Source organism: Salvelinus namaycush, chromosome 28 (assembly GCF_016432855.1).
Source record: "Salvelinus namaycush isolate Seneca chromosome 28, SaNama_1.0, whole genome shotgun sequence".
Lineage (NCBI taxonomy): Eukaryota > Metazoa > Chordata > Actinopteri > Salmoniformes > Salmonidae > Salvelinus > Salvelinus namaycush.
The window spans coordinates 37,317,174-37,341,638 of NC_052334.1; the positions used below are offsets into that span (position 1 = coordinate 37,317,174).

Sequence of the window (24,465 nt, forward strand, 5' to 3'; positions counted from 1 at the left end):
TGGTCCTGCCGTACATACCTATACGTACGATACGGTCACAAGACGCAGGCCTCCTAATTGTCCCTTGAATTTCTAAGCAAACAGCGGGAGGCAGGGCTTTCTCCTATAGATCTCCATTTTTATGGAACGGTCTGCCTACCCATGTGAGAGACGCAGACTCGGTCTCAACCTTTAAGTCTTTACTGAAGACTTATCTCTTCAGTAGGTCATATGATTGAGTGTAGTCTGGCCCAGGAGTGTGAAGGTGAACGGAAAGGCTCTGGAGCAACGAACAGCCCTTGCTGTCTCTGCCTGGCCGGTTCCCCTCTCTCCACTGGGATTCTCTGCCTCTAACCCTATTACAGGGGCTGAGTCACTGGCTTACTGGTGCTCTTTCATGCCGTCCCTAGGAGGGGTGCGTCACTTGAGTGGGTTGAGTTACTGACGTGATCTTCCTGTCTGGGTTGGCGCCCCCCTTGGTTTGTGCTGTGGTGGAGATCTTTGTGGGCTATACTCGGCCTTGTCTCAGGATTGTAAGTTGGTGGTTGAAGATATCCCTCTAGTGGTGCGGGGGCTGTGCTTTGACAAAGTGGGTGGGGTTATATCCTTCCTGTTTTGCCCTGTCCGGGGGTATCATCGGATGGGGCCACAGTGTCTCCTGACCCCTCCTGTCTCAGCCTCCAGTATTTATCCTGCAGTAGTTTATGTGTCGGGGGGCTAGGGTCAGTTGGTTATACCTGGAGTACTTCTCCTGTCTTATCCAGTGTCCTTTGTGAATTTAAGTATGCTCTCTCTAATTCTCTCGTTCTCTCTTTCTTTCTCTCTCTCTGAGAACTTGAGCCCTAGGACCATACGTCACGGCAAACCGGGCATGATGACTCCTTGCTGTCCCCAGTCCACCTGGCCTTGCTGCTGTTCCAGTTTCAACTGTTCTGCCTGCGGTTATGGAACCCCTACCTGTCCCAGACCTGCTGCTTTCAACTCTTAATGATCGGCTATGAAAAGCCAACTGACATTTATTCCTGATTATTATTTGACCATGCTTGTCATTTATGAACATTTTGAAAATCTTGGCTCTCTCTAATTCTCTCCTTCTCTCTTTCTTTCTCTCTCTCGGAGGACCTGAGCTCTAGGACCATACGTCAGGACTACCGGGCATGATGACTCCTTGCTGTCCCCAGTCCACCTGGCCTTGCTGCTATTCCAGTTTCAACTGTTCTGCCTGCGGGTATGGAACCGCCACCTGTCCCAGACCTGCTGTTTTCAACTCTTAATTATCGGCTATGAAAAGCCAACTGACATTTATTCCTGATTATTATTTGACCATGCTTGTCACTTATGAACATTTTGAACATCTTGGCATAGCTCTGTTATAATCTCCACCCGGCACAGCCAGAAGAGGACTGGCCACCCCTCATAGCCTGGTTCCTCTCTAGGTTTCTTCCTAGGTTTTGGCCTTTCTAGGGAGTTTTTCCTAGCCACCGTGCTTCTACACCTGCATTGCTTGCTGTTTGGGGTTTTAGGCTGGGTTTCTGTACAGCACTTCGAGATATTAGCTGATGTACGAAGGGCTATATAAAATAAACTTGATTTGATTTGATTTGCACACACTGTATATAGACTTTTTCTATTGTATTATTGACTGTATGTTTGTTTATTCCATGTGTAACTCTGCGTTGTTTTTTGTGACGCACTGCTTTGCTTTATCTTGGCCAGGTCGCAGTTGTAAATGAGAACTTGTTCTCAACTAGTCTACCTGGTTAAATAAAGGTGAAATAAAAAATAAAAAAAAAACACACACAACCTTGAGCCCTGACCTGAAGGAATGCTCCTTCACTGTCGAGGGCGATTAGCCACGCGGCCTGTTAGCTCCTCCAACACTACAACTCATTATGATAAAGCCCAGTCAATGTTTGCTGACACGTGATATCCCCCATCCCCCCTCTGCCCTGGCCTACCGCTGTACAATGATTTAGCTGGCCATTTGTTTCTCAAGGAGGCTGTTTACACAATGGCCACCTACCACACAGCAGAGGAAGCCAAGGAGAAGCCATTTTAAATATAAATCGCAACTTTACTAAGGTGTTATCGGGATCCCAGCACCAGCTTTTGTTTTCCTCTTTCGATCGGGCTCAAATTTTGCATTCATTATCCCAGGGTGGGTTGAACAAACATAACATTGTTTGTCACTGGCTGGCAGGATTTCCATGGGAGGCGAAATAACACTTATCTCGTGTGGTGGTTGGTGGTGGAGGTGGTGATAAAAGAGAATATTCCTCAAGGAGATCAATAGTTGTTATTCAGGCTACGGCTCCCACCACTGAACGCAATGACACTGTCCCATGACTCTGCCAGTGTATTGATTTGTATTTCATTTTAACTAAGTGATGGATATGGGACATACTAGGGAGAGAGGCATCGGTCAAATAATTACCAACATCTATTCATTAATTGGAAGGCAAAAGAGATAGAACAGTCAATATTCATTAAGAGTCACAATGACTTTGCAAATGCGTTGTTCGACACAGAAAGGTCTAGAAATATGCCATCAAATCAGCGGTCATCTAGTTTGTGTAGCAATTATCCTCCTCCTACAAGACTACATTCCTATTTTGTATTGGGCATCGGTGAATCTGGACATACAAAAATGAAGAGTTTTTAATATGTGTCACGACTTCCACCGAAGGTGGCTCCCCTGCCTGTTCGGGCGGAGCTCGGCGGTCGTCTTCACCGATCTACTAGTTGCCACCGATCCCCTTTTCTGTTTGTTATGTCTTATTGGTTGCACCTGTTTCTTGTTTGAGTTTTGGTTCAGGACTATTTAATAAGCCGGTTAGGCCCGCCTGCTTTTGTGCGGGCTTGTTTTCTGTTAGTCTAGGTTGGTTGCGTGTTGTGTTCCCTGTCTGTTAGTGCAAAGTTTTGGGTTGGACACTTTTGTTTTCGCCTGTTGTTTTGGCATTAATTGTGGATACCGTTTCTCCCATTATCCTCTGCTCTCTGCGCTTGACTCCACACCCACCACTCCTGGCTGTGTGACAGAAGCCCGCACCATTACCCATGGAGTCAGCAGGAGCAGCTGCACCCCCTCTCCCATTCATGGAGGAGCGTGTCCTCCATCATATGGCCATTCTCCAACGAATCGGGTGAGCAATGGATCAAATGATGGAGAGAATGGACCGATGGGAGAGGAGTGGTCTCCCTACCTCACCCCCAGCTCCTCCTCTGCCGGCTCAACATACTCCTCCGGCGGCGTCCAGATCCACTGCTCTGCGTCTGGCGTTCCCCAGGGAGTACGATGGAACGGCGGCTGGGTGCCAGGGGTTCTTACTACAGCTTGAGCTGTACCTGGCTACCGTTCGTCCGACTCCCTCTGGTGAGGAGAGCATGAGCATCCTCGTCTCCTGTCTGACGGGTTGAGCCCTGGAGTGGGCCAATGCAGTGTGGAATGGCCCAGACTCTGCGAGGGACCACTACCCAGAGTTCACCCGGGTAGAAGGTGAACGGCTGTTTCACCTTCGACAGGAGACGAGGAGCGCGTTGGACTTAATGCTGGAGTTCAAGAACTTGGCCGCTGGAGCGGGGTGAACGACAGGGCCCTGATGGACCACTATCGATGTAGCCTCCGGGAGGACGTCCGCAGAGAGCTAACTTGTCGGGACGCCATCCTCTCCCTCGACGAACTCATTGACATGTCGATCCGACTCGACAACCTCCTGGCCCTCCCGCTCCAATCCCTATGGAGTTAGGGGGGGCCGCATCGAGGGGGACCGGAGGAGGAGGCTCCTCCTGCACCAGCTGTGGTCGGAGAGGACACACCGCCGATCGGTGCTGGAGGAGCTCGTCTGGGAGTCGAGAGGGCAGGCAGAGCACTTCTCGTTCACACCAGGTGAGTCAGCACCAGACTCACCCAGAGCTCTGAGTTTTCTCCCTCTCTCCAGCATAAGGCGCTAGTCGATTCAGGTGCAGCTGGGAACTTTATGGATCGTGGACTCGCGTTGAGGCTAGGGATTCCGCTGGTGCCGCTAGACCAACCCTTTCCCGTGCACTCCTTAGATAGCCGACCATTAGGGTCAGAGCTGGTCAGAGAGGCCACGGTTCCACTGTAGCAAATCAAATCAAATTGTATTTGTCACATACACATGGTTAGCAGATGTTAATGCGAGTGTAGCGAAATGCTTGTGCTTCTAGTTCCGACAATGCAGTAATAACCAACGAGTAATCTAACCTAACAATTCCACAACTACTACCTTATACACACAAGTGTAAAGGGATAAAGAATATGTACATAAAGATATATGAATGAGTGATGGTACAGAATGGCATAGGCAAGATGCAGTAGATAATATTGAGTACAGTATATACATATGAGATGAGTAATGTAGGGTATGTAAACATAAAAGTGCATAGTTTAAAGTGGCTAGTGATACATGTATTACATAAAGATGGCAAGATGCAGTAGATGATATAGAGTACAGTATATACATATACATTATATTAAGTGGCATTGTTTAAAGTGGCTAGTGATACATTTTTGATCAATTTCCATCAATTCCATTATTAAAGTGAGCTGGAGTTGAGTCAGTATGTTGGCAGCAGCCACTCAATGTTAGTGGTGGCTGTTTAACAGTCTGATGGCTTTGAGATAGAAGCTGTTTTTCAGTCTCTCGGTCCCTGCTTTGATGCACCTGTACTGACCTCGCCTTCTGGATGATAGCGGGGTGAACAGGCAGTGGCTCGGGTGGTTGTTGTCCTTGATGATCTTTATGGCCTTCCTGTGACATCGGGTGGTGAGGTGTCCTGGAGGGCAGGTAGTTTGCCCCCAGTGATGCGTTGTGCAGACCTCACTACCCTCTGGAGAGCCTTACGGTTGTGGGCGGAGCAGTTGCCGTACCAGGCGTTGATACAGCCCGACAGGATGCTTTCGATTGTGCATCTGTAGAAGTTTGTGAGTGCTTTTGGTGACAAGCCGAATTTCTTCAGCCTCCTGAGGTTGAAGAGGTGCTGCTGCGCCTTCTTCACAACTCTGTCTATGTGGGTGGACCAATTCAGTTTGTCCGTGATGTGTACGCCGAGGAACTTAAAACTTACTACCCTCTCCACTACTGTCCCGTCGATGTGGATAGGGGGGTGCTCCCTCTGCTGTTTCCTGAAGTCCACAATCATCTCCTTTGTTTTGTTGGCGTTGAGTGTGAGGTTATTTTCCTGACACCACACTCCGAGGGCCCTCACCTCCTCCCTGTAGACCGTCTCGTCGTTGTTGGTAATCAAGCCTACCACTGTAGTGTCGTCCGCAAACTTGATGATTGAGTTGGAGGCGTGCATGGCCACGCAGTCGTGAGTGAACAGGGAGTACAAGAGAGGGCTCAGAACGCACTCTTGTGGGGCCCCAGTGTTGAGGATCAGCGGGGTGGAGATGTTGTTACCTACCCTCACCACCTGGGGGCGGCCCGTCAGGAAGTCCAGTACCCAGATGCACAGGGCGGGGTCGAGACCCAGGGTCTCGAGCTTGATGACGAGTTTGGAGGGTACTATGGTGTTAAATGCTGAGCTGTAGTCGATGAACAGCATTCTCACATAGGTATTCCTCTTGTCCAGATGGGTTAGGGCAGTGTGCATTTTTTCACAAAACTGGACCTTAGGAGTGCGTATAATTTTGTGCGTATCCGGGAGGGAGATGAGTGGAAGACCGCGTTTAGTACCACATCTGGCCATTATGAGTATCTCGTCATGCCGTATGGGTTGACAAATTCCCCAGCCGTCTTTCAATCTTTCGTAGACGAGATTCTCAGAGACCTGCATGGGCAGGGTGTGGTGGTGTATATCGATGATATACTGATCTATTCTGCCACATGCGCCACGCATGTGTCTCTGGTGCGTAAAGTACTTGGGCGACTGCTGGAGCATGACCTGTACGTCAAGGCTGAGAAATGTGTGTTCTCCAAACAAGCCGTTTCCTTCCTGGGTTATCGCATTTCCACTCCTGGGGTGGTGATGGAGTGTGACCGCGTTAAAGCCGTGCGTAATTGGCCGACTCCGACCACAGTAAAAGAGGTGCAGCAATTTTTAGGGTTTGCCAATTACTACCGGAGGTTTATCCGGGGTTTTGGTCAGGTGGCTGCTCCCATTACCTCACTGCTGAAGGAGGGGCAGGCGGTTTTACGGTGGACAGCGGAGGCGGACAGAGCCTTCAGTCGTCTGAAGGAGCTGTTCACCGACGCTCCCGTGCTGGCTCATCCGGACCCCTCTTTGGCGTTCATAGTGGAGGTGGACGCATCCGAGGCTGGGGTCGGAGCCGTGCTGTCACAGCGCTCGGGCACGCCACCGAAGCTCCGCCCCAGCGCTTTCTTTTCGAGGAAGCTCGGTCCGGCGGAGCGGAACTATGACGTGGGGGACCGGGAGTTGTTAGCTGTGGAAAAAGCTCTGAAGGTGTGGAGACATTGGCTTGAGGGGGCCAAGCACCCTTTCCTCATCTGGACTGACCATCGTAATCTGGAGTATATCCGGGCAGCTGGGAGATTGAATTTGCGTCAGGCAAGGTGGGCCATGTTTTTTTTACCAGATTTCGGTTCACGATCTCCTATAGGCCAGGCTCCCTTAATAGTAAGGCCGACACGCTGTACCGTCTCTATGACACCGAGGAGCGGTCCATCGATCCTACTCTCATCCTTCCAGCTTCATGTCTGGTAGCACCGGTGGTATGGGAGATGGACGCGAAAATCGAGCGGGCGTTACGGTTGGAACCTGCACCTCCTCAGTGTCCAGCGGGTGTTCAGTACGTGCCGCTTGGTGTTCGTGATCGTTTGATTCGATGGGCCCATACGCTACCCTCTTCGGGCCATCCTGGTATTGAGAGGACAGTGCGGGGTCTTAGGGGGAGGTACTGGTGGCCCACTTTGGCCAAGGACGTGAGGTTTTATGTCTCCTCCTGCTCGGTGTGCGCTCAGAGCAAGGCTCCTAGACACCTGCCTAGAGGGAAGTTACAGCCCCTCCCCGTTCCACAACGGCCGTGGTCGCATTTGTCGGTGGATTTTCTCACCGACCTTCCCCCGTCTCAGGGAAACACCACGATCCTGGTTGTTGTGGATCGGTTTTCTAAGTCCTGCCGTGTCATCCCGTTGCCCGGTCTCCCTACGGCCCTACAGACTGCGGAAGCCCTGTTTACCCACGTCTTCCGGCACTACGGGGTGTCTGAGGACATCGTTTCTGATCGGCGTCCCCAGTTCACGTCCAGAGTTTGGAGGGCATTTATGGAGCGTCTGGGGATCTCGATCAGCCTGACCTCGGGTTTTCACCCCGAGAGTAATTGCCAGATGGAGAGAGTGAACCAGGATGTGGGTAGGTTTCTGCGGTCGTATTGCCAGGACCGGCCAGGTGAATGGGCGAGATACGTCCCATGGGCGGAGGTGGTTCAGAATTCACTCCGCCACACCTCCACTAACATGTCAAATTTCCAGTGCATGTTGGGCTACCAGCCGGTCCTGGCCCCATGGCATCAGAGCCAGACCGAAGCTCCTGCGGTGGAGGAGTGGGTGCAGCGCTCGAAGGAGACCTGGAGAGACGTCCAGGTATCACTGAAACAAGCTGGTGGACGGCAGAAGAGGAGCGCTGACCATCACCGCAGTGAGGCCCCCGTGTTCGCACCAGGGGACCGGGTCTGGCTCTCGACCCGAAACCTGCCCCTCCGCCTGCCCTGCCGGAAGCTGGGGCCGCAGTGTGTGGGGCCATTTAAAGTCCTGAGGAGGATAAACGAGGTGTGTTATAGGTTACAGCTTCCTTCTGACTATCGTATTAACCCCTCGTTTCATGTGTCTCTCCTCAGGCCGGTGGTGGCTGGTCCCCTGCAGGAAGGTGAGGTGCCGGAGGTCCCTCCGCCCCCTCTGGACATCGAGGGGTCCCCGGCGTACACTGTACGTTCCATTCTGGACTCTAGAGGCTGGGTTAGGGGCCTACAGTACCTCGTGGACTGGGAGGGGTACGGTCCGGAGGAGAGGTGCTGGGTACCGATGGAGGACATCTTGGATCCATCACTACTGAGGGTGTTCCACCGCCTCCATCCGGATCGCCCTGCGCCTCACCCTCCGGCTCGCCCTCGAGGCCGGCTGCAGGAGCCGCGCGTCGGGGGAGGGGGGGGGGGGGGGGGGTTCTTTCACGACTTCCACCGAAGGTGGCTCCCCTGCCTGTTCGGGCGGCGCTCGGCGGTCGTCGTCGCCGGTCTCCTAGCCGCCACCGATCCCCTTTTCCTTTTCTGTTTGTTATGTCTTATTGGTTGCACCTTTTTCTTGTTTGAGTTTTGGTTCAGGACTATTTAAGCCGGTTAGGCTCGCCTGCTTTTGTGCGGGCTTGTTTTCTGTTAGTCTAGGTTGGTTGCGTGTTGTGTTCCCTGTCTGTTTGTGCCCAGTTTTGGGTTGGACACTTTTGTTTTCACTTGTTGTTTTGGCGTTAATTGTGGATACCGCAATAAAGTTTGGTTTCCCCCATTATCCTCTGCTCTCTGCGCTGACTCCGCACCCACCACTCCTGGCTGTGTGACAATATGTTTAAGTATGAGAGACTTTTCTGAAACACCAACAATTTAAAAACTACAACAGATACACTAGTTTTGAACAGCAACTCATCAAGGGTTTTTCTTTATTTTTACTATTTTATACATTGTAGAATAATAGTGAAGACATCAAAACTATGAAATTACACATATGCCAAGAGTGTGCAAAGCTGTCATCAGGACAAAGGTTGGCTATTTGAAAAATCTCTTTTTTGGTTACTACATGATTCCATATTGTCACGTTCCTGACCTGTTTTCTGTTGTTTTGTATGTGTTTAGTTGGTCAGGGCGTGAGTTGGGGTGGGTATTCTATGTTGTGTGTCTAGTTCGTCTGTTTCTGTGTTCAGCCTAATATGGTTCTCAATCAGAGACAGCTGTCAATCGTTGTCCCTGATTGAGAATCATATAAAGGTGGCTTGTTTTGTGTTGGGGATTGTGGGTGGTTGTTTCCTGTCTCTGTGTTTGTGTTCTGCACCAGATAGGACTGTCTCGGCTTTCACGTTTTTTTGTTATTTTGTTAATGTTCACTGTTTATTGTTTAATTAAACATGTTGAACACTAACTGCGCTGCATTTTGGTCCTCTCCTTCATCCCAGGAAGAAAGCCGTTACAGAACCACCCACCAAACAAGGATCAAGCAGCGTGGCAACGGGCAGCAGCGACAGCAGCAGCGGTACCAGGAGGAATGGTCATGGGAGCAAATATTTAACGGAGAAGGACCCTGGGCTATGGTTGGAGAAGATCGCCGCTCTCGGGAAGAGATGGAGGCAGCTAAAGCCCAGGAGCGGTGGTCTGAGGAGGCAGCACGGAAGCGGGGCTGGAAGCCCGTGAAGAAACCCCAAAAATGTCTTGGGGGGGGGCTAAAGGGTAGTGTGGCGAGGGCAGGTAGGAAACCTGCGCCCACTTCCCATGCTTACCGTGGAGAGCGGGAGTACGGGCAGACACCGTGTTATGCGGAAGAGCGCACGGTGTCTCCTGTACGGGTGCATAGCCCGGTGCGGGTTATTCCACCTCCCCGCACTGGGCGGGCTAGATTGAGCATTGAGCCAAGTGCCATGAAGCCGGCTCTACATATCTGGCCTCCAGTACGTCTCCTCGGGCCGGTGTACATGGCACCAGCCTTACGCATGGTGTCCCCGGTTCGCCAACACAGCCCAGTGCGGGTTATTCCACCTCCCCGCACTGGACGGGCTACGGGGAGCATGCAACCTGGTAAGGTTGGGCAGGCTCAGTGCTCAAGGGAGCCAGTACGCCTGCACGGTCCGGTATATCCGGCGCCACTTTCCCGCCCCAGCCCAGTACCACCAGTGCCTACACCACGCACCAGGCTTCCAGTGCGTCTCCAGAGCCCTGTTCCTCCTCCACGCAGTCTCCCTGTGGTGCGTGTCTCCAGCCCAGTACCTCCAGTTCCGGCACCACGCACCAAGCCTCCTGTGCGTCTCCAGAGCCCTGTACGCACTGTGCCTTCTCCCCGCACTCGCCCTGAGGTGCGTGCCCTCAGCCCGGTACCACCAGTGCCGGTACCACGCACCAGGCCTATAGTGCGCATCGAGAGTCCAGTGTGCCCTGTTCCTGCTCCCCGCACTAGCCTTGAGGTGCGTGTCTCCAGTCCGGTACCATCAGTTCCGGCACCACGCACCAGGCCTACTGTGCGCCTCAGCAGGTCAGAGTCGGCCGTCTGCCCAACGCCGCCTGCACTGCTCGTCTGTCCAGCGCCGTCTGAGCTGCCTGCCTGCCCAGCGCCGTCTGAACTGCCTGCACTGCTCGTCTGCTCAACGCCGCCTGCACTGCTCGTCTGTCCAGCGCCGTCTGAGCTGCCTGCCTGCCCAGCGCCGTCTGAACTGCCTGCACTGCTCGTCTGCTCAACGCCGCCTGCACTGCTCGTCTGCCCAGCGCCGTCTGAGCTGCCTGCCTGCCCAGCACCATCTGAGCCATCCGTCTGCCCAGCGCCGTCTGAGCCATCCGTCTGCCCAGCGCCGTCTGAGCCATCCGTCTGCCCAGCGCCGTCTGAGCCATCCGTCTGCCCAGCGCCGTCTGAGCCATCCGTCTGCCCAGCGCCGTCTGAGCCATCCGTCTGCCCAGCGCCGTCTGAGCCATCCGTCTGCCCAGCGCCGTCTGAGCCATCCGTCTGCCTAGCGCCATCTGAGCCATCCGTCTGCCACGAGCCATTAGAGCCGCCCGTCTGTCCCGAGCCATTAGAGCCGCCAGCCAGTCAGGAGCTGCCAGAGCCGCCAGCCAGTCAGGAGCTGCCAGAGCCGCCAGCCAGTCAGGAGCTGCCAGAGCCGCCAGCCAGTCAGGAGCTGCCAGAGCCGCCAGCCAGTCAGGAGCTGCCAGAGCCGCCAGCCAGTCAGGAGCTGCCAGAGCCGCCAGCCAGTCAGGAGCTGCCAGAGCCGCCAGCCAGTCAGGAGCTGCCAGAGCCGCCAGCCAGTCAGGAGCTGCCAGAGCCGCCAGCCAGTCAGGAGCTGCCAGAGCCGCCAGCCAGTCAGGAGCTGCCAGAGCTGCCCTACAGTCATGAGCTGCCCTACAGTCATGAGCTGCCCTCCAGTCATGAGCTGCCCTCCAGTCATGAGCTGCCCTCCAGTCATGAGCTGCCCTACAGTCATGAGCTGCCCTCCAGTCATGAGCTGCCCTCCAGTCATGAGCTGCCCTCCAGTCATGAGCTGCCCTCCAGTCATGAGCTGCCACCCAGTCATGAGCTGCCACCCAGTCCGGAGCTGCCACCCAGTCCGGAGCTGCCACCCAGTCCGGAGCTGCCACCCAGTCCGGAGCTGCCACCCAGTCCGGAGCTGCCATTAGTCCAGAGTTGTCCCTCTGTCCTAAGCTACCTCTCTGTCCTGAGCTGCCTCTCTGTCCTGAGCTGCCTCTCTGTCCTGAGCTGCCTCTCTGTCCTGAGCTGCCTCTCTGTCCTGAGCTGCCTCTCTGTCCTGAGCTACCTCTCGGTCCTGAGTTGTCTCCCCTATTTAGGAGGGGCCTTGGTGAAGGTTCCTGGACCATGGTCGGGGGCGAGGGTCGCCACTCAAAGGACGCTAAGGAGGGGGACAAAGACAGTGGTGGAGTGGTGTCCTCGTCCACCGCCGGAGCCGCCACCGCGGACAGATGCCCACCCAGACCCTCCCCTTGAGTTTTAGGGGTGCGCCCGGAGTTCGCACCTTGAGGGGGGGGTTCTGTCACGTTCCTGACCTGTTTTCTGTTGTTTTGTATGTGTTTAGTTGGTCAGGGCGTGAGTTGGGGTGGGTATTCTATGTTGTGTGTCTAGTTCGTCTGTTTCTGTGTTCAGCCTAATATGGTTCTCAATCAGAGACAGCTGTCAATCGTTGTCCCTGATTGAGAATCATATAAAGGTGGCTTGTTTTGTGTTGGGGATTGTGGGTGGTTGTTTCCTGTCTCTGTGTTTGTGTTCTGCACCAGATAGGACTGTCTCGGCTTTCACGTTTTTTTGTTATTTTGTTATTTGTTAATGTTCACTGTTTATTGTTTAATTAAACATGTTGAACACTAACTGCGCTGCATTTTGGTCCTCTCCTTCATCCCAGGAAGAAAGCCGTTACACATATGTGTTATTTCATAGCTGCAATGTCTTCACTATTATTCTACATTGTAGCAAATAGTAAAAATAAAGAAAAACTCTTTAATGAGTAGGTGTTCTAAAACGTATGACCGGTAGTTGGCGCCCCCCCTTGGTTTGTGCTGTGGTGGAGATCTTTGTGGGCTATACTCGGCCTTGTCTCAGGATGGTAAGTTGGTGGTTGAAGATATCCCTCTAGTGGTGTGGGGGCTGTGCTTTGGCAAAGTGGGTGGGGTTATATCCTTCCTGTTTGGCCCTGTCCGGGGGTATCATCGGATGGGGCCACTGTCTCCTGACCCCTCCTGTCTCAGCCTCCAGTATTTATGCTACAGTAGTTTATGTGTCGGGGGGCTAGGGTCAGTTGGTTATATCTGGAGTACTTCTACTGTCTTACCCGGTGTCCTGTGTGAATTTAAGTAGGCTCTCTCTAATTCTCTCCTTCTCTCTTTCTTTCTCTCTCTCGGAGGACCTGAGCCCTCGGACCATGCGTCAGGACTACCGGGCATGATGACTCCTTGCTGTCCCCAGTCCACCTGGCCTTGCTGCTGTTCCAGTTTCAACTGTTCTGCCTGCGGCTATGGAACCCTGACCTTTCCACCGGACGTGCTACCTGTCCCAGACCTGCTGTTTTCAACTCCCTAGAGACTGCAGGAGCGGTAGAGATACTCTTAATGATCGGCTATGAAAAGCCAACTGACATTTACTCCTGATTATTATTTGACCATGCTGGTCATTTATGAACATCTTGGCCATGTTCTGTTATAATCTCCACCCGGCACAGCCAGAAGAGGACTGGCCACCCCTCATAGCCTGGTTCCTCTCTAGGTTTCTTCCTAGGTTTTGGCCTTTCTAGGGAGTTTTTCCTAGCCGCCGTGCTTCTACACCTGCATTGCTTGCTGTTTGGGGTTTTAGGCTGGGTTTCTGTACAGCACTTCGAGATATTAGCTGATGTACGAAGGGTTATATAAAATAAACTTGATTTGATGATTTGATTTGATTAGTGTACAAATACACCATTTAGTGTGCAGCTAGAGTTTAGCAACAGCTGATTCTGTATGTACTCTTTAGTCCTCTATTAATCACACTAAGAAACTAATAAACTGAGTACTCAGGAACTAATTAAAGTCTGACAATCTTGGTATAGTTTTAGTGCTGATATGATTTAATACAGCAGATGGATATCATTGCTGTTATGGGCTGCAGCAGTTTTTAACAGGCATGTCATACAAATGCTGCATAAATATGCAATGAGCTCCAAAAGTATTGGGATAGTGTCCCATGTTTTGTTGTTTTGGCTCTGTACTCCAGTACTTTATATTTGTAAATGATGTAATGACTATGAAGATAAAGGGCAGACTGTCAGCTTTGATTTGAGGGTATTTCCATATTGGTTGAACCATTTAGAAATTACGGCACTTTTAGTACATAGTCCCATTTTAGGAGACCAAAAGTATTGGGACAAATTAACTTATATACAGTACATTTGGAAAGTATTCAGATCCTTTGACTTTTTCAATTTTTTGTTACATTACAGCCTTATTCTTAAATGGATTAAATAGTTTTTTTCCCTGATCAATCTACACACAACATCCCATAATGACAAAGTAAAATCAAGTTTTTCAACAAATTTGCAAAAAAATATCACATTTACATAAGTATTCAGACCCTTTACTCAGTACTTTGTTTGAAGCACCTTTGGAAGCGATTACAGACTCAAGTCTTCTTGGGTATAACTCTACAAGCTTGGCACACCTGTATTTGGGGAGTTTCTCCCATTCTTCCCTGTAGATCCTCTCAAGCTCTGTCAGGTTGGATGGGGAGCGTCGCTGCACAGCTATTTTCAGGTGTCTCCAGAGATGTTCGATCAGGTTCAAGTCTTGGATCTGACTGGGCCACTCAAGGACATTGAGAGACTTGTCCCGAAGCCACTTCTGCATTGTCTTGACTTTGTGCTTAGGGTCATTGTCCTTTTGGAAGGTGAACCTTCACCCAAGTCTGAGGTCTGGAGTGCTCTGAAGTAGGTTTTCAAAAAAGATCTCTTTAGTCAGGATCAAGGGAAAGATGAACGGAGCAGTCTCCCGGCTCCTGCTGCTAAAAATATCTCCACAGCATGATGCTGCCACCACTGTGCTTCACCATAGGGATGGTGCCAGGTTTCCTCCAGACATGATGCTTGGCATTCAGGCCAAAGAATTCAATCTTGGTTTCATCCGACCAGAGAATCTTGTTTCTCATGGTCTGAGAGTCCTTTAGGTGCCTTTTGGCAAACTCCATGCGGGCTGTCATGTTCCTTTTACTGAGGAGTGGCTTCCATCTAGCCACTCTACCATAAAGGCCTGATTGGTGGAATGCTGCAGAGATGGTTGTCCTTCTGGAATGTCCTTCTGGAATGAATCTCCACAGAAAAACTCTGGAGCTCTGTCGGAGTGACCATCGGGCTCTTAGTCACATCCCTGACCAAGGCCCTTCTTCCCCGATTGCTCAGTTTGGCCGGGTGGCCAGCTCTAAGAAAAGTCTTGGTGGTTCCAAACTTCTTCCATTTAAGAATGATGGAGGCCACTTTGTTCTTGGGGACTTTCAATGTTTTGGTACCCTTCCTCAGATCTGCTGCCTCGACACAATCCTGTCTCGAAGCTAAACGGACAATTTATTCGACCTCATGACTTGATATTTGCTCTGACATGCACTGTCAACTGTGGGAAAAAAATGTGTCACGTCCCAATACTTCAGGGTTCAAAGTATAATCAAAAACCTGGTAGCCTGCAATTGCAGTAGTGATGGTGGGGGAAGAAATTAAATAAAAAAATTGATAGTTACATATCGCAATACTATATCGATATGTCGATACTTTGACTCCAAGTATCGATTTGCAAAAAATAAGTTATATTAGCTAGCACTTGTCACGATCGTCAATGGGAGAGAGAGAGGACCAAGGCGCAGCGTGTGGAAAATACATCTTCTCTTTAATTGGAAGAAGGACAACGAAACAAAACAACAAACAGACGAACGTGAAGCTATCAAAAGACTAAGTGCAAACATGCAACCTAGACACAGACAATTACCCACAAAAACCTAGTGCCTATGGCTGCCTTAAATATGGCTCCCAATCAGAGACAATTAATGACATCTGTCTCTGATTGAGAACCATTCAGGCAACCATAGACACAGCTAGACTTCTATACTAAACATAAACCCAACTACTCTAATAAACCCCCTAAACCTTACAACCACCCTAGACACTACAAAAAACACATACATTCCCCATGTCACACCCTGACCTAACTAAAATAATAAAGAAAACAAAGAATACTAAGGCCAGGGTGTGACAGCACTAGTCGGCTGTGCCGGCTCCAAAACCTAGTTATTTTTAATCCTATAGCTTGTTCTCCATCTTTTTTAAGTAGTGAGCCAACAAATTCAGCACTTTTATTTCCATGACTGATCAAAAGTAATTTTCTCATGCTCTCTTGTCTCTCTGCAGCATACATACAAATATGTTTGGAACATCAACTCGTAATATATATATATAGAATCGTGAGAATCACAATTGTTTTATTTAACCAGGAAGGGCTCATTGAGATTTGAAATCTCTTTTTCAAGAGCGTCCTGGCCAAGAATGGCAGCACCAAGTCATTACACAATTACAGACAGACATGAAACACTACACAGTACATTTGAGTAAATTTTACTCAAATTGAATACAATTATACTCTACAAAAGACAACATTTCATCCCAGTCTCTTGTTGCAGAGTTCAATTTTCAGAGTTATTTCTACTCTATTCAGTGTTTATATTTAACTCTGCAAACTGTAATTTACTCTATTAAGCTTAACATGGAAACAAATACTGCCAATTCACTCAATATAGAATTGAATATCATCAGTCAAGAGTAGCGTTTGTACAACTAAACTTAATGTCAATAAATCAGAAGTCAGTATTTAACAAAGCACTTTATTCTTAAATGTAAGACATTTGCAATGCGTATATCAAAATACTGATGATAAAATAAAATTGTGGACTGAAATTAAATGTTGGCCTCTGTTCACTTTAAATACATGTACATAAAAAAGCTCAATATTGCAATTCAATACATCTAACAATGACATGGAGGATTTTGTGAAACTGGCATCTCACATATCAAAAACACTGATGATAAAATAAAACTGGCCTCTGTAAAATGACATTTTGGCATCTGTCCCCCCCTTTATTAAAAGTAAATAAAAAAGCCAATATTGCAATACAATACATATTGGTTTTAAAAGAGCTTACTGTGCCGTTTTTTGGAGTCACGGGAAACAATATGGAACAAACAAACTTGAATCACCACAACTAAGACATCTTGTATATCAAGTGCTTTGCGACAGAAAAGCTCTTTAACAACTAGATACGGTCCCTCTGTTGCACACCCAACTCTATATGCATTAAAATGTTCATCAAGACACAGTTTGTAGGGCAAAAGTAACCTCTCATCTGTAACATGGTGGATTTTCTGAAAACTGGCATCTCACAATGGACTTTAAGACAAACTAAACGATACATATTTCCATGGTGTTTGGCACATTTAACATTTAAAACCGTGGTGTCAATTGGTACCTCAGTCTCAGCCATCTTACAGTCCCAGTCCACCACATTTAAAAATAACATTTTACCTGAACCGATCATGACTCTGTTGGTGTCAAATGTCTGCCAACTGTATGCTATTTGACTTGTGTTTTTTTTACCAATGTTTAGTTATTTTTTAAGCTTAAGGTTTTTTTTCAAATTATGCTTTGCAGCACCTGCACCAGCTATGTAAAACTGGTCCAATTTTAAGCATACATGTGGGGTATTGCACCATAAAATGATGCTTCGGTAGCAGCCTATTTTTTGCTTGAATAACCTGTGGTGTTCTGCGATTAAGTGTCTCAAAAAAAGTTGTAATACACTTTGATATCATTGGAGAAAATACAATGTTTACTATCTGAAGCAACAGCAACAGTAAATACCAGTGTAGATCATTTGGACAAACTAAGTCTCCAAAGATAAGTGGTAGATTGAGAAGTAAACACCAGGACTAGATAGCATTTAACCCCAAGTCATTAGTCCTCTCCTAACTCCACTGCAGGAGGTTTGTTGTTTTGCTCCATGTAACCATAGTTACAGCTCTTTATTCTCCTGTCTGTCATTTGATGTTGTGTACTTGTTTATCAAGTGCAGTATTAGCAGTTTATTTTCATATTGTGCCACTCCCTTCAAGATATCATGCATAATATTGACAGAGAAGTTTTCAGATGTATTGAAGTACTGCAAGGAGTTTTAGAATGCAAGATCGTTTAACACCCATCACATAGGGAAGACTGGGATTTGTCTCCTTTTTTGACAGTGTTATGCATGAAGTGCTCGAGTTCGCATAACTATCTTGGGTGAATCTTCATCAAATTCAGTCTGAAAGTCCTTTCTCAGCAAGACAAAAGCAGCAACAATATCTGGCACTGAATGATTCAACAAAACCAAATAAACAGTGAAGACCAAGGTTGTCACCTGTAACTTGGTCAATAGTTCCATACACTGGTTGATCATACAAGGTGACCATAATTCCATCCCTCTCAAGTACTTTAATACCCTGCACAATTGGATCAAGTATTTTAGAAAAGACATGTTTTAACATCTTGGGCATGAAATAAAGCAACCAAATGAATATTAAGCAGAAATGAGTTGAACTTGAGAAAAATTCCGTAAGGTGAAATAGATTGCTCCTAATTTATGTATTCCCCGTTTTGATCCAAGAGGATTTGCAGTTTCAAAATCATAGAAAAGCTGTATCTGAATTGCATGCTTCTGTTTTGAAAATAGAACATGGCTCTTGAACAGATCTCCATCACGTAAGTCATAAAGTTCTCTTGAACTACAATCAGTCTGCATCATCTCCTTCATATTAGGGTGTTTGTAAATAAACTGCAATTTTTTCAACATTGGGATGTAAACAAATTTATCAGTAACAATTTGATCATAGCCTCCAGTAGTCCGATTGCGTTGTGCATCAAATCTTGTACCAAGAACGTGTTCAACTGGGTCTACCCTTCCCCACTTTTCTGTAAAATACTGCCTTCTTACTTTCAGAATTTAATACACCAAAAGGATGACATTTTTTCAAAACACTGATGAATTTTACACTCAATGTCACTTTTAATAGGCTCCTGTATAGACAGACACTTCTTCAGATTCTTTAGCTTGAATATCATCAACTATCTCTTCCATGGAAATTACCAACGAGTTAATGGTGGTTTCACCTACACCTGCCACTTTAAGCTCAGCTATGGTTGCAGCGCGGCTGTCTACAAGACTCTTATTGACAAGGACTGAGTCAGAAGGGGAACTCGTTGATGGCAAGTCATCAAAATGACTTACTGCTCCATATTCAGCTGTAGAGGGGCGTTCGCCATGATCAGAACAGGGTTCATGTGCTTTATAAAGATGCTTTCTGAACCCAGAAAAAGTACCATAAACTTGTGAACAACCAGCCTGACCGCATTTAAGACCAAGTGTCTTTCCTGGACAAAGTCCGTGGACCAACTTCAAGTGTTGTGTCAAGGGATTAGCATTTGCCTGGGGGCATTTGCAAGCAAAACACAACATTTTAGATGATGTGTGAAATGAAAAAGGTTATTTCCTATGCTGTGTTTTAACCCTTTGCAACTTCAAAACGTTTAGCAACTCAATGCAGCATCCGAGCCCGCAACTCTGCAACCCTAGGATTAACCTTAGTGGTATCAACATCAATTTCATAAATTGTGGTTTGCAAGAAGTTGTACACATTTACCAGATTCTGGTTGTACGAGGTACCAAAGACAAAATGAGCTTTGAAAAGCTCATCAAAACAGGCAAGAGAGTCTGGTGACTTACAAGGTATTGCATGTTTGTCAATCACAATGAAGTACTTGTGAATCGCACTCCTCTGGGTCCCCACAGCAAGCAGATAGGGTTGAAAGCTTTCCATGACGCTCTCCAGATGCCCCTGGATGCTGGTCCCAGTCTGTGACACAATAACTTAATTAGTGTGCTATTAAAATGAATCACGGTTCGCAAACAGTTTGTGAAAATGTAAATTACAGCTACACATGATCTTACCATGATTTGTCCATATTCTTAAAAGTAGTTTATAGGATTAGGAATGGGGACAGAACAGTCAACTGTAACCTCACCTTGATAAACTTCACAATGTGGTCACTGGCGTGTCTGGCTGAGATTTTTCCTGGTCTCTTGCGGCCAAGAGGTGACGGTGGAAGAAGGTGGACAAGGACCAAAATGGAGGACATGTCACTGTCCCATCCTGAAAGTACACATTTTCACTGAAAGTTACATTCCATTTTGCTTTCAAAAACAACGCTACCTTTCATTAGTATAATCATTTTATTCCAGCATACCATTTTTCACTTCTCTTGTGGATTCAGCATTTTGAACCAGGTCTTGCAGGTTGCCTGTCTGTGTGAGGCCACGGCTTTGGTCAATGACTTTCTGCTTGTAGAGAGTAGGCCACTTCTCCAGGAACTTTGCGGAGGTTGCATCACCAAACATCAGCCTAAAATCTTGCTCAATCTGCAGACAAGATGGAATAAGTCAAGACAGAACAGTAAATATTATGGTGTGGCACTATCATGTAATATATCACAATCCTAATCAGACTGTTGTAGAACAGAAAACAATTGTCCTGACAGTTTCAAGGCAAGGCAGTCGAAGAACCACATACCATTCCTGCTATGTCTTGGAATCTTGGAAAAGCTGTGAATATTTCAGAGGACTTCACTGGGTCATGAACCATCTTTTGGCGATAGGCGAACGTCTGCTTCATCTTCTCCTTTACAATTGCTTCCTCAGCCGTATCCTTCATCAGTGCAATGGCCTCACAACACAGGCTTTCTGTTGTTGGACAGTTTTCCTCTCTGAAGGGGTCTCTATCAGCTTTTGGACCACCTGTAACATGGTGAAACTTTTACAGATTGCTGGGTTTGTCTGCTCTATGCAAGTATACAATATTGTGTCATAAGATATAAAAAACAATGCTCGGAAACTCTGCAAGGATGGCCATGCATGCAGTTACGTCACCAGATGAAAAGTAGGATTTATTTGACTCAGAAACAGAATTCATACTAATAAATACTAAAAGAGTAAGAGACTAAGAAACACTTGCTTATACAGATGTTCACACAATTATTCTCTGGTCATGTGTCATGAATGAGACTAACTACAATCAAAATCACTTACATGTCAGTGACTGACGCATGGCCTTCTGTCGTCCCTCTGATGCTTCCCTTTGAACAAATTTCAGTCTCCATGCTAGATATCCACTCCCATCTTCTGCATTGTAATAATGCTCCTAAAGTAAAGTATAATTCACTTTGAGTGAGCAGGTTAAAATATCTTCATATTCATTTTTATCCTTAAAACTACAGATGCGACCATAGATGAACATTTGCTCATTCAACAGGTCTGACCCTCGCAGTGCAGAACTTAACGGCTTTTATACCACCAGAGTTGAGCTTAGGAGAGATGGCAGAGATGGTGGGCATACAAACATGTTAACAGATCTATAGTTTAAATAGAGCTTAGGAGAGATGTCAGAGATGGTGGGCATACAAACATGTTAACAGATCTATAGTTTAAATAAAAACAGCACCCAACAGTAAAACAATTAAATATTGACATTCTGGACAAATTGTAAGGTGTAAGACTCCCAGAGAGTTAAAAAGGTTAGACTTAGTTTTTAATGTACTTACATAACCAAACTTGCTCCTAGGATCGGCCAGGTATGGGAACAAGGCAATGATGCCCTTTGCGCAGTCCTCTTTAACACTCCTTGAAGGACTTGTCCTAGACACACACACACACTTTACTGTTTGAGATCCAAACAAAAGTATTGATGTGTAAATCACAACTTCTGCTAAAAAAATTGTGTTAGGTGGTAAGGTATGTAATGAGTATATGACAGATACCCATGTTCACTTGTCATTTGTGCAACCAATATCTTGACCATATCGCGTCTTCTGCTATCTGTTAGGCTTTTTGTCCGAGCATACTCATTCATGATCCTCTCTCCTCCAGGTTTGTTCTTCAGAATGTCTACAATCATCTAAGTTGGAGTAATTTAAAACACACCATGATCACAACTTTTGTTGATGTCATTTATCACTCAATCTTCGTGTTTGGCATTTGTTTAAACTGGAAATTTGCAGTACTTACTTGAGATAGACGATTATCCTCAGCTGTCTCTCTTGTAGCACTATGCTGCAATATAATGGTGTCATCGGAGTCCCCCTCATTGTCTCCACTGTATTTTGATAAGGAGCTGCTTGCAGAGGAGCTCAACAAATCTAGCAATCATGTTAACATTTAACTGGTGTGATTAACACTAATTATAACACAATTTAGGAGGAAACATCCATTATGATTAGAGGACTTTTGTTAATGACAAGCGGAATGCAAAAATGTAACATTTTGAATTGATTAGGCCCACTACTGTTCTAAAAGGGGTGGGAGAGGTGAGCACAGAAACAAAGATCATTTTAAAATATCAAAATGTGAAAATAAATCAGCAGATATATCTGCTTGTCGTACATATTCAGAACATGTGTTAGGCTAGCCAGGACTGTATGGATGAATGTGAAGCTCTAAGCTAATAAGCAATTCACCATAAGGATTTGGGTCTTGGGGTAAACAAATCTCCAGCACACCAAGGTCCTGTTTCTTTAGAAGAAACTCAAACACCTCCTCATCAACTTCAGTCTTCGATTCATCATAGACTTTTAAGTCCAAGGTTGGAATGTCAAATTTATTGGCAACTGTGAAGACAAAATAAGATTGCACAACCTTATTGATTAAATATGTTGTGTATTTTTTAGAGAAAAAAACAGAACAGAAGACAGAAATCAAGAGGTCATCTTTACGTGAACATTGTAACCCCAAAACGGACTTAGTGCTCCTTTCCAAATCAATTCCAATTATATGCAGTCTACAGCCTGTCAACTACTGCCACGTACTGAGTTATTATAACAGCAGTCTGAATATTATAGCAATACACCACAGATAGCTATCAACACTGAGATTGTAGCGGCATACAAATGTTAGTATCACTTATTCTTTAAAACCATTAATGACAGGCAAAGACAATGAGCGCAGCTACAGATTAGCATAATTAGACAACTCCCAAAACATAAACCAATCTTTGACTGATTTGTGATTTGGGGAGGCGCAAGTTTGCTTTGTATTCATTATCAGCAAGGAAATCGGCAATCAATTTGACAGTAAATATAAAGTAAGTCTATTTAAAGTGTGTCAGTATAAGTATGTTGTTCCATAGGATATTGTGTCAAATTTGAAACTTTTCACTCACCAGAATCCAAAAAGGATTCGAAGGTCAGTTGCCCCTCATAACAAATGTACTTCTGACAATCCCTGTACTTCACGCGTACAGCCTGCATCCTTGATGACAAGAAAAAGTTCATTTAAATCTCATTAACACAAATTACAAGAGAGCAGTGCTCTGTTTAGAGTAAAACACGTGTTGCATCGACCTGCCTGCCGCTAAATACTGTCTACTAACAGCTCTCTTTTCAGAGTAAAACGCACGTGTCTTACCGACCAAACAGCAGCTAAAAACTGTCTAGCTCTAAAGTTCAGAGTCAAACGCAGGTGCTGCACCGACCAAACTGCAGCCAAAAACCGTCAACCGGTAACAGCTCTAACGTTCAGAGTAACACGCACGTGTTTGCACCAACCAAACTGCGCTAAAACTGTCCATCAGCTCTGTTCAGAGTAAAATGCACCTGTCTGCACCGACCAACCTGCAGCTAAAAACTGTCTAATAGCTCTAAACTTGAGTGAAACACACATGTAGCACAGACCAACTACCGCTAACTGTCTGCTAACAGCTTGCTTTTCAGAGTAAAAGAGATGTTGCACTGACTAACCTGCTGGCAGTAGTCAGTAAAGTCTGCCAGCTACTGATAATAGCTAATACTGTGTTGAAAATGTAAAACAGGTGTACATACTGTCCATAAACCACTAGAAGTGGTATAACTTAATGTTACTGTAGCTAGCTAGCTAATTAGCTCTAGCTAGATGCTAACATTGGCATCTGACTATGCAAATCGTGCAGTAACAGTAAGCCTACACTACAATGCTAGCTAGCTGTAATGTTGCTCAACTGTTTTAATTTGCACACAAAGTGAACAAATACCAGTGAACTTACCTGGAATTGTAATTAAGTTTAGAAATGAAGAAATTCTGTGGTTCTGTGAATGACTTCTGATGTTCGACGGATCCACGCTCTCGATCTATCCACTCTTTCCATTCACGAGACACTTGCAAATGGACAATGGCGGCAAAATCTCAATTTAACCAACATCAGTGGGCGTGGTCATGCTGTTTTACTCCAATTGAATTTAAGCTGTATTTTTGCTCCCACTCTAGCGGCCACTGGTAATAATTACACTATTTAATTTCACTACTTGAGAGGAAAATAATTTTAACTCCAGAAAAAACACTCTCCAGATTTTACTGTGTACAAGTAATCTAGTAAAAACCATAGAAATCACAGGAGTATAACGAAATCATAAAACAGCAAATTAAAAACATTGACAGGTCTAGGAATCAGCCTCAAAATCCTTCATCAATGATTAAAGAACACCAATCGGGACAAATTCTTCCAGATTAGAACTATTTTGTAAGGTGTTCCAAGCTGATGGCACAGAGTACATAAAAGCCCTTTTACCAAATGTAGTTCGGACAACTGGAACAGTTAGCTTGATAAAGTTCTGCTAACGAAGAGAGTAGCCACCACATTTCTGAAGAATAGAAATGCCCAAATAAAATAGTAGTAAACCCAAAATGGCGTTGTATATAAAAGTATACCAGTGACTGAGCCGACGAATGATTAGAGAAGGCCAGACAACCCTGGTATATAAAGTGCAGTGGTGCGTAAGGGTTTTGCAGTTTAAAATAAATATCAATGCTCCATGGTAAAGGGTGTCAATTGATCTCAAAAACTGAGCATTCATACCCTATATAAAATATCACCATAGTCTAGTATAGGCCTAAATGTAGCTGATACTAGCCTCCTTCTGGCTTCAAAAGAAAAACAGGGCTTATTCCTAAAATAAAATCCCAACTTCAATTTAAAAAAAATTGTAAGCTGTTGAATATGCAATTTAAAAGAGGCCGTCATCAATTAAAATTCCAAGATATTTATATGAGATTACAGCCTCAATCTCATTTCCCTGACAGGTAGTAATAGGTGAAAAGTTCAGAGGTCTATTTCTTGCTTTAGAAAACACCATTAGCGCGATAATATCTGATCGTGAGGTCATTGACCTAGTTTTAAATGGCTCTGCGCCCGCATTATCAA

At 46.3% G+C, this 24,465-nt stretch overlaps 1 protein-coding gene across 1 annotated transcript; it reads right to left on the minus strand.

Annotated features, from left to right (window-relative positions):
* Window positions 1-16,017: 16,017 nt before the first annotated feature.
* Window positions 16,018-22,695, minus strand: LOC120023664. Its single transcript, XM_038967717.1, has 10 exons — window positions 22,453-22,695; window positions 21,752-21,901; window positions 21,303-21,433; window positions 21,056-21,192; window positions 20,840-20,933; window positions 20,328-20,439; window positions 19,813-20,036; window positions 19,490-19,661; window positions 19,268-19,395; window positions 16,018-19,098 (listed from the first exon to the last, which is right to left on the minus strand). Exons 1-10 carry the CDS (start codon window positions 22,562-22,564, stop codon window positions 18,781-18,783), a joined length of 1,578 nt encoding a protein of 525 aa, XP_038823645.1. The 5' UTR covers window positions 22,565-22,695; the 3' UTR covers window positions 16,018-18,780.
* Window positions 22,696-24,465: the final 1,770 nt, after the last annotated feature.

Excerpts from the sequence above, each read along its gene's own strand:
- LOC120023664 (XM_038967717.1), bottom strand. The coding sequence starts at position 22,564 with ATGAACTTTTTCTTGTCATCAAGGATGCAGGCTGTACGCGTGAAGTAC. Across the intron at positions 21,902-22,452 it reads CGAATCCTTTTTGGATTCTG|TTGCCAATAAATTTGACATT; the intron begins GTGAGTGAAAAG and ends TTGTCTTCACAG. Across the intron at positions 20,440-20,839 it reads CTAGGAGCAAGTTTGGTTAT|GAGCATTATTACAATGCAGA; the intron begins GTAAGTACATTA and ends ACTTTACTTTAG.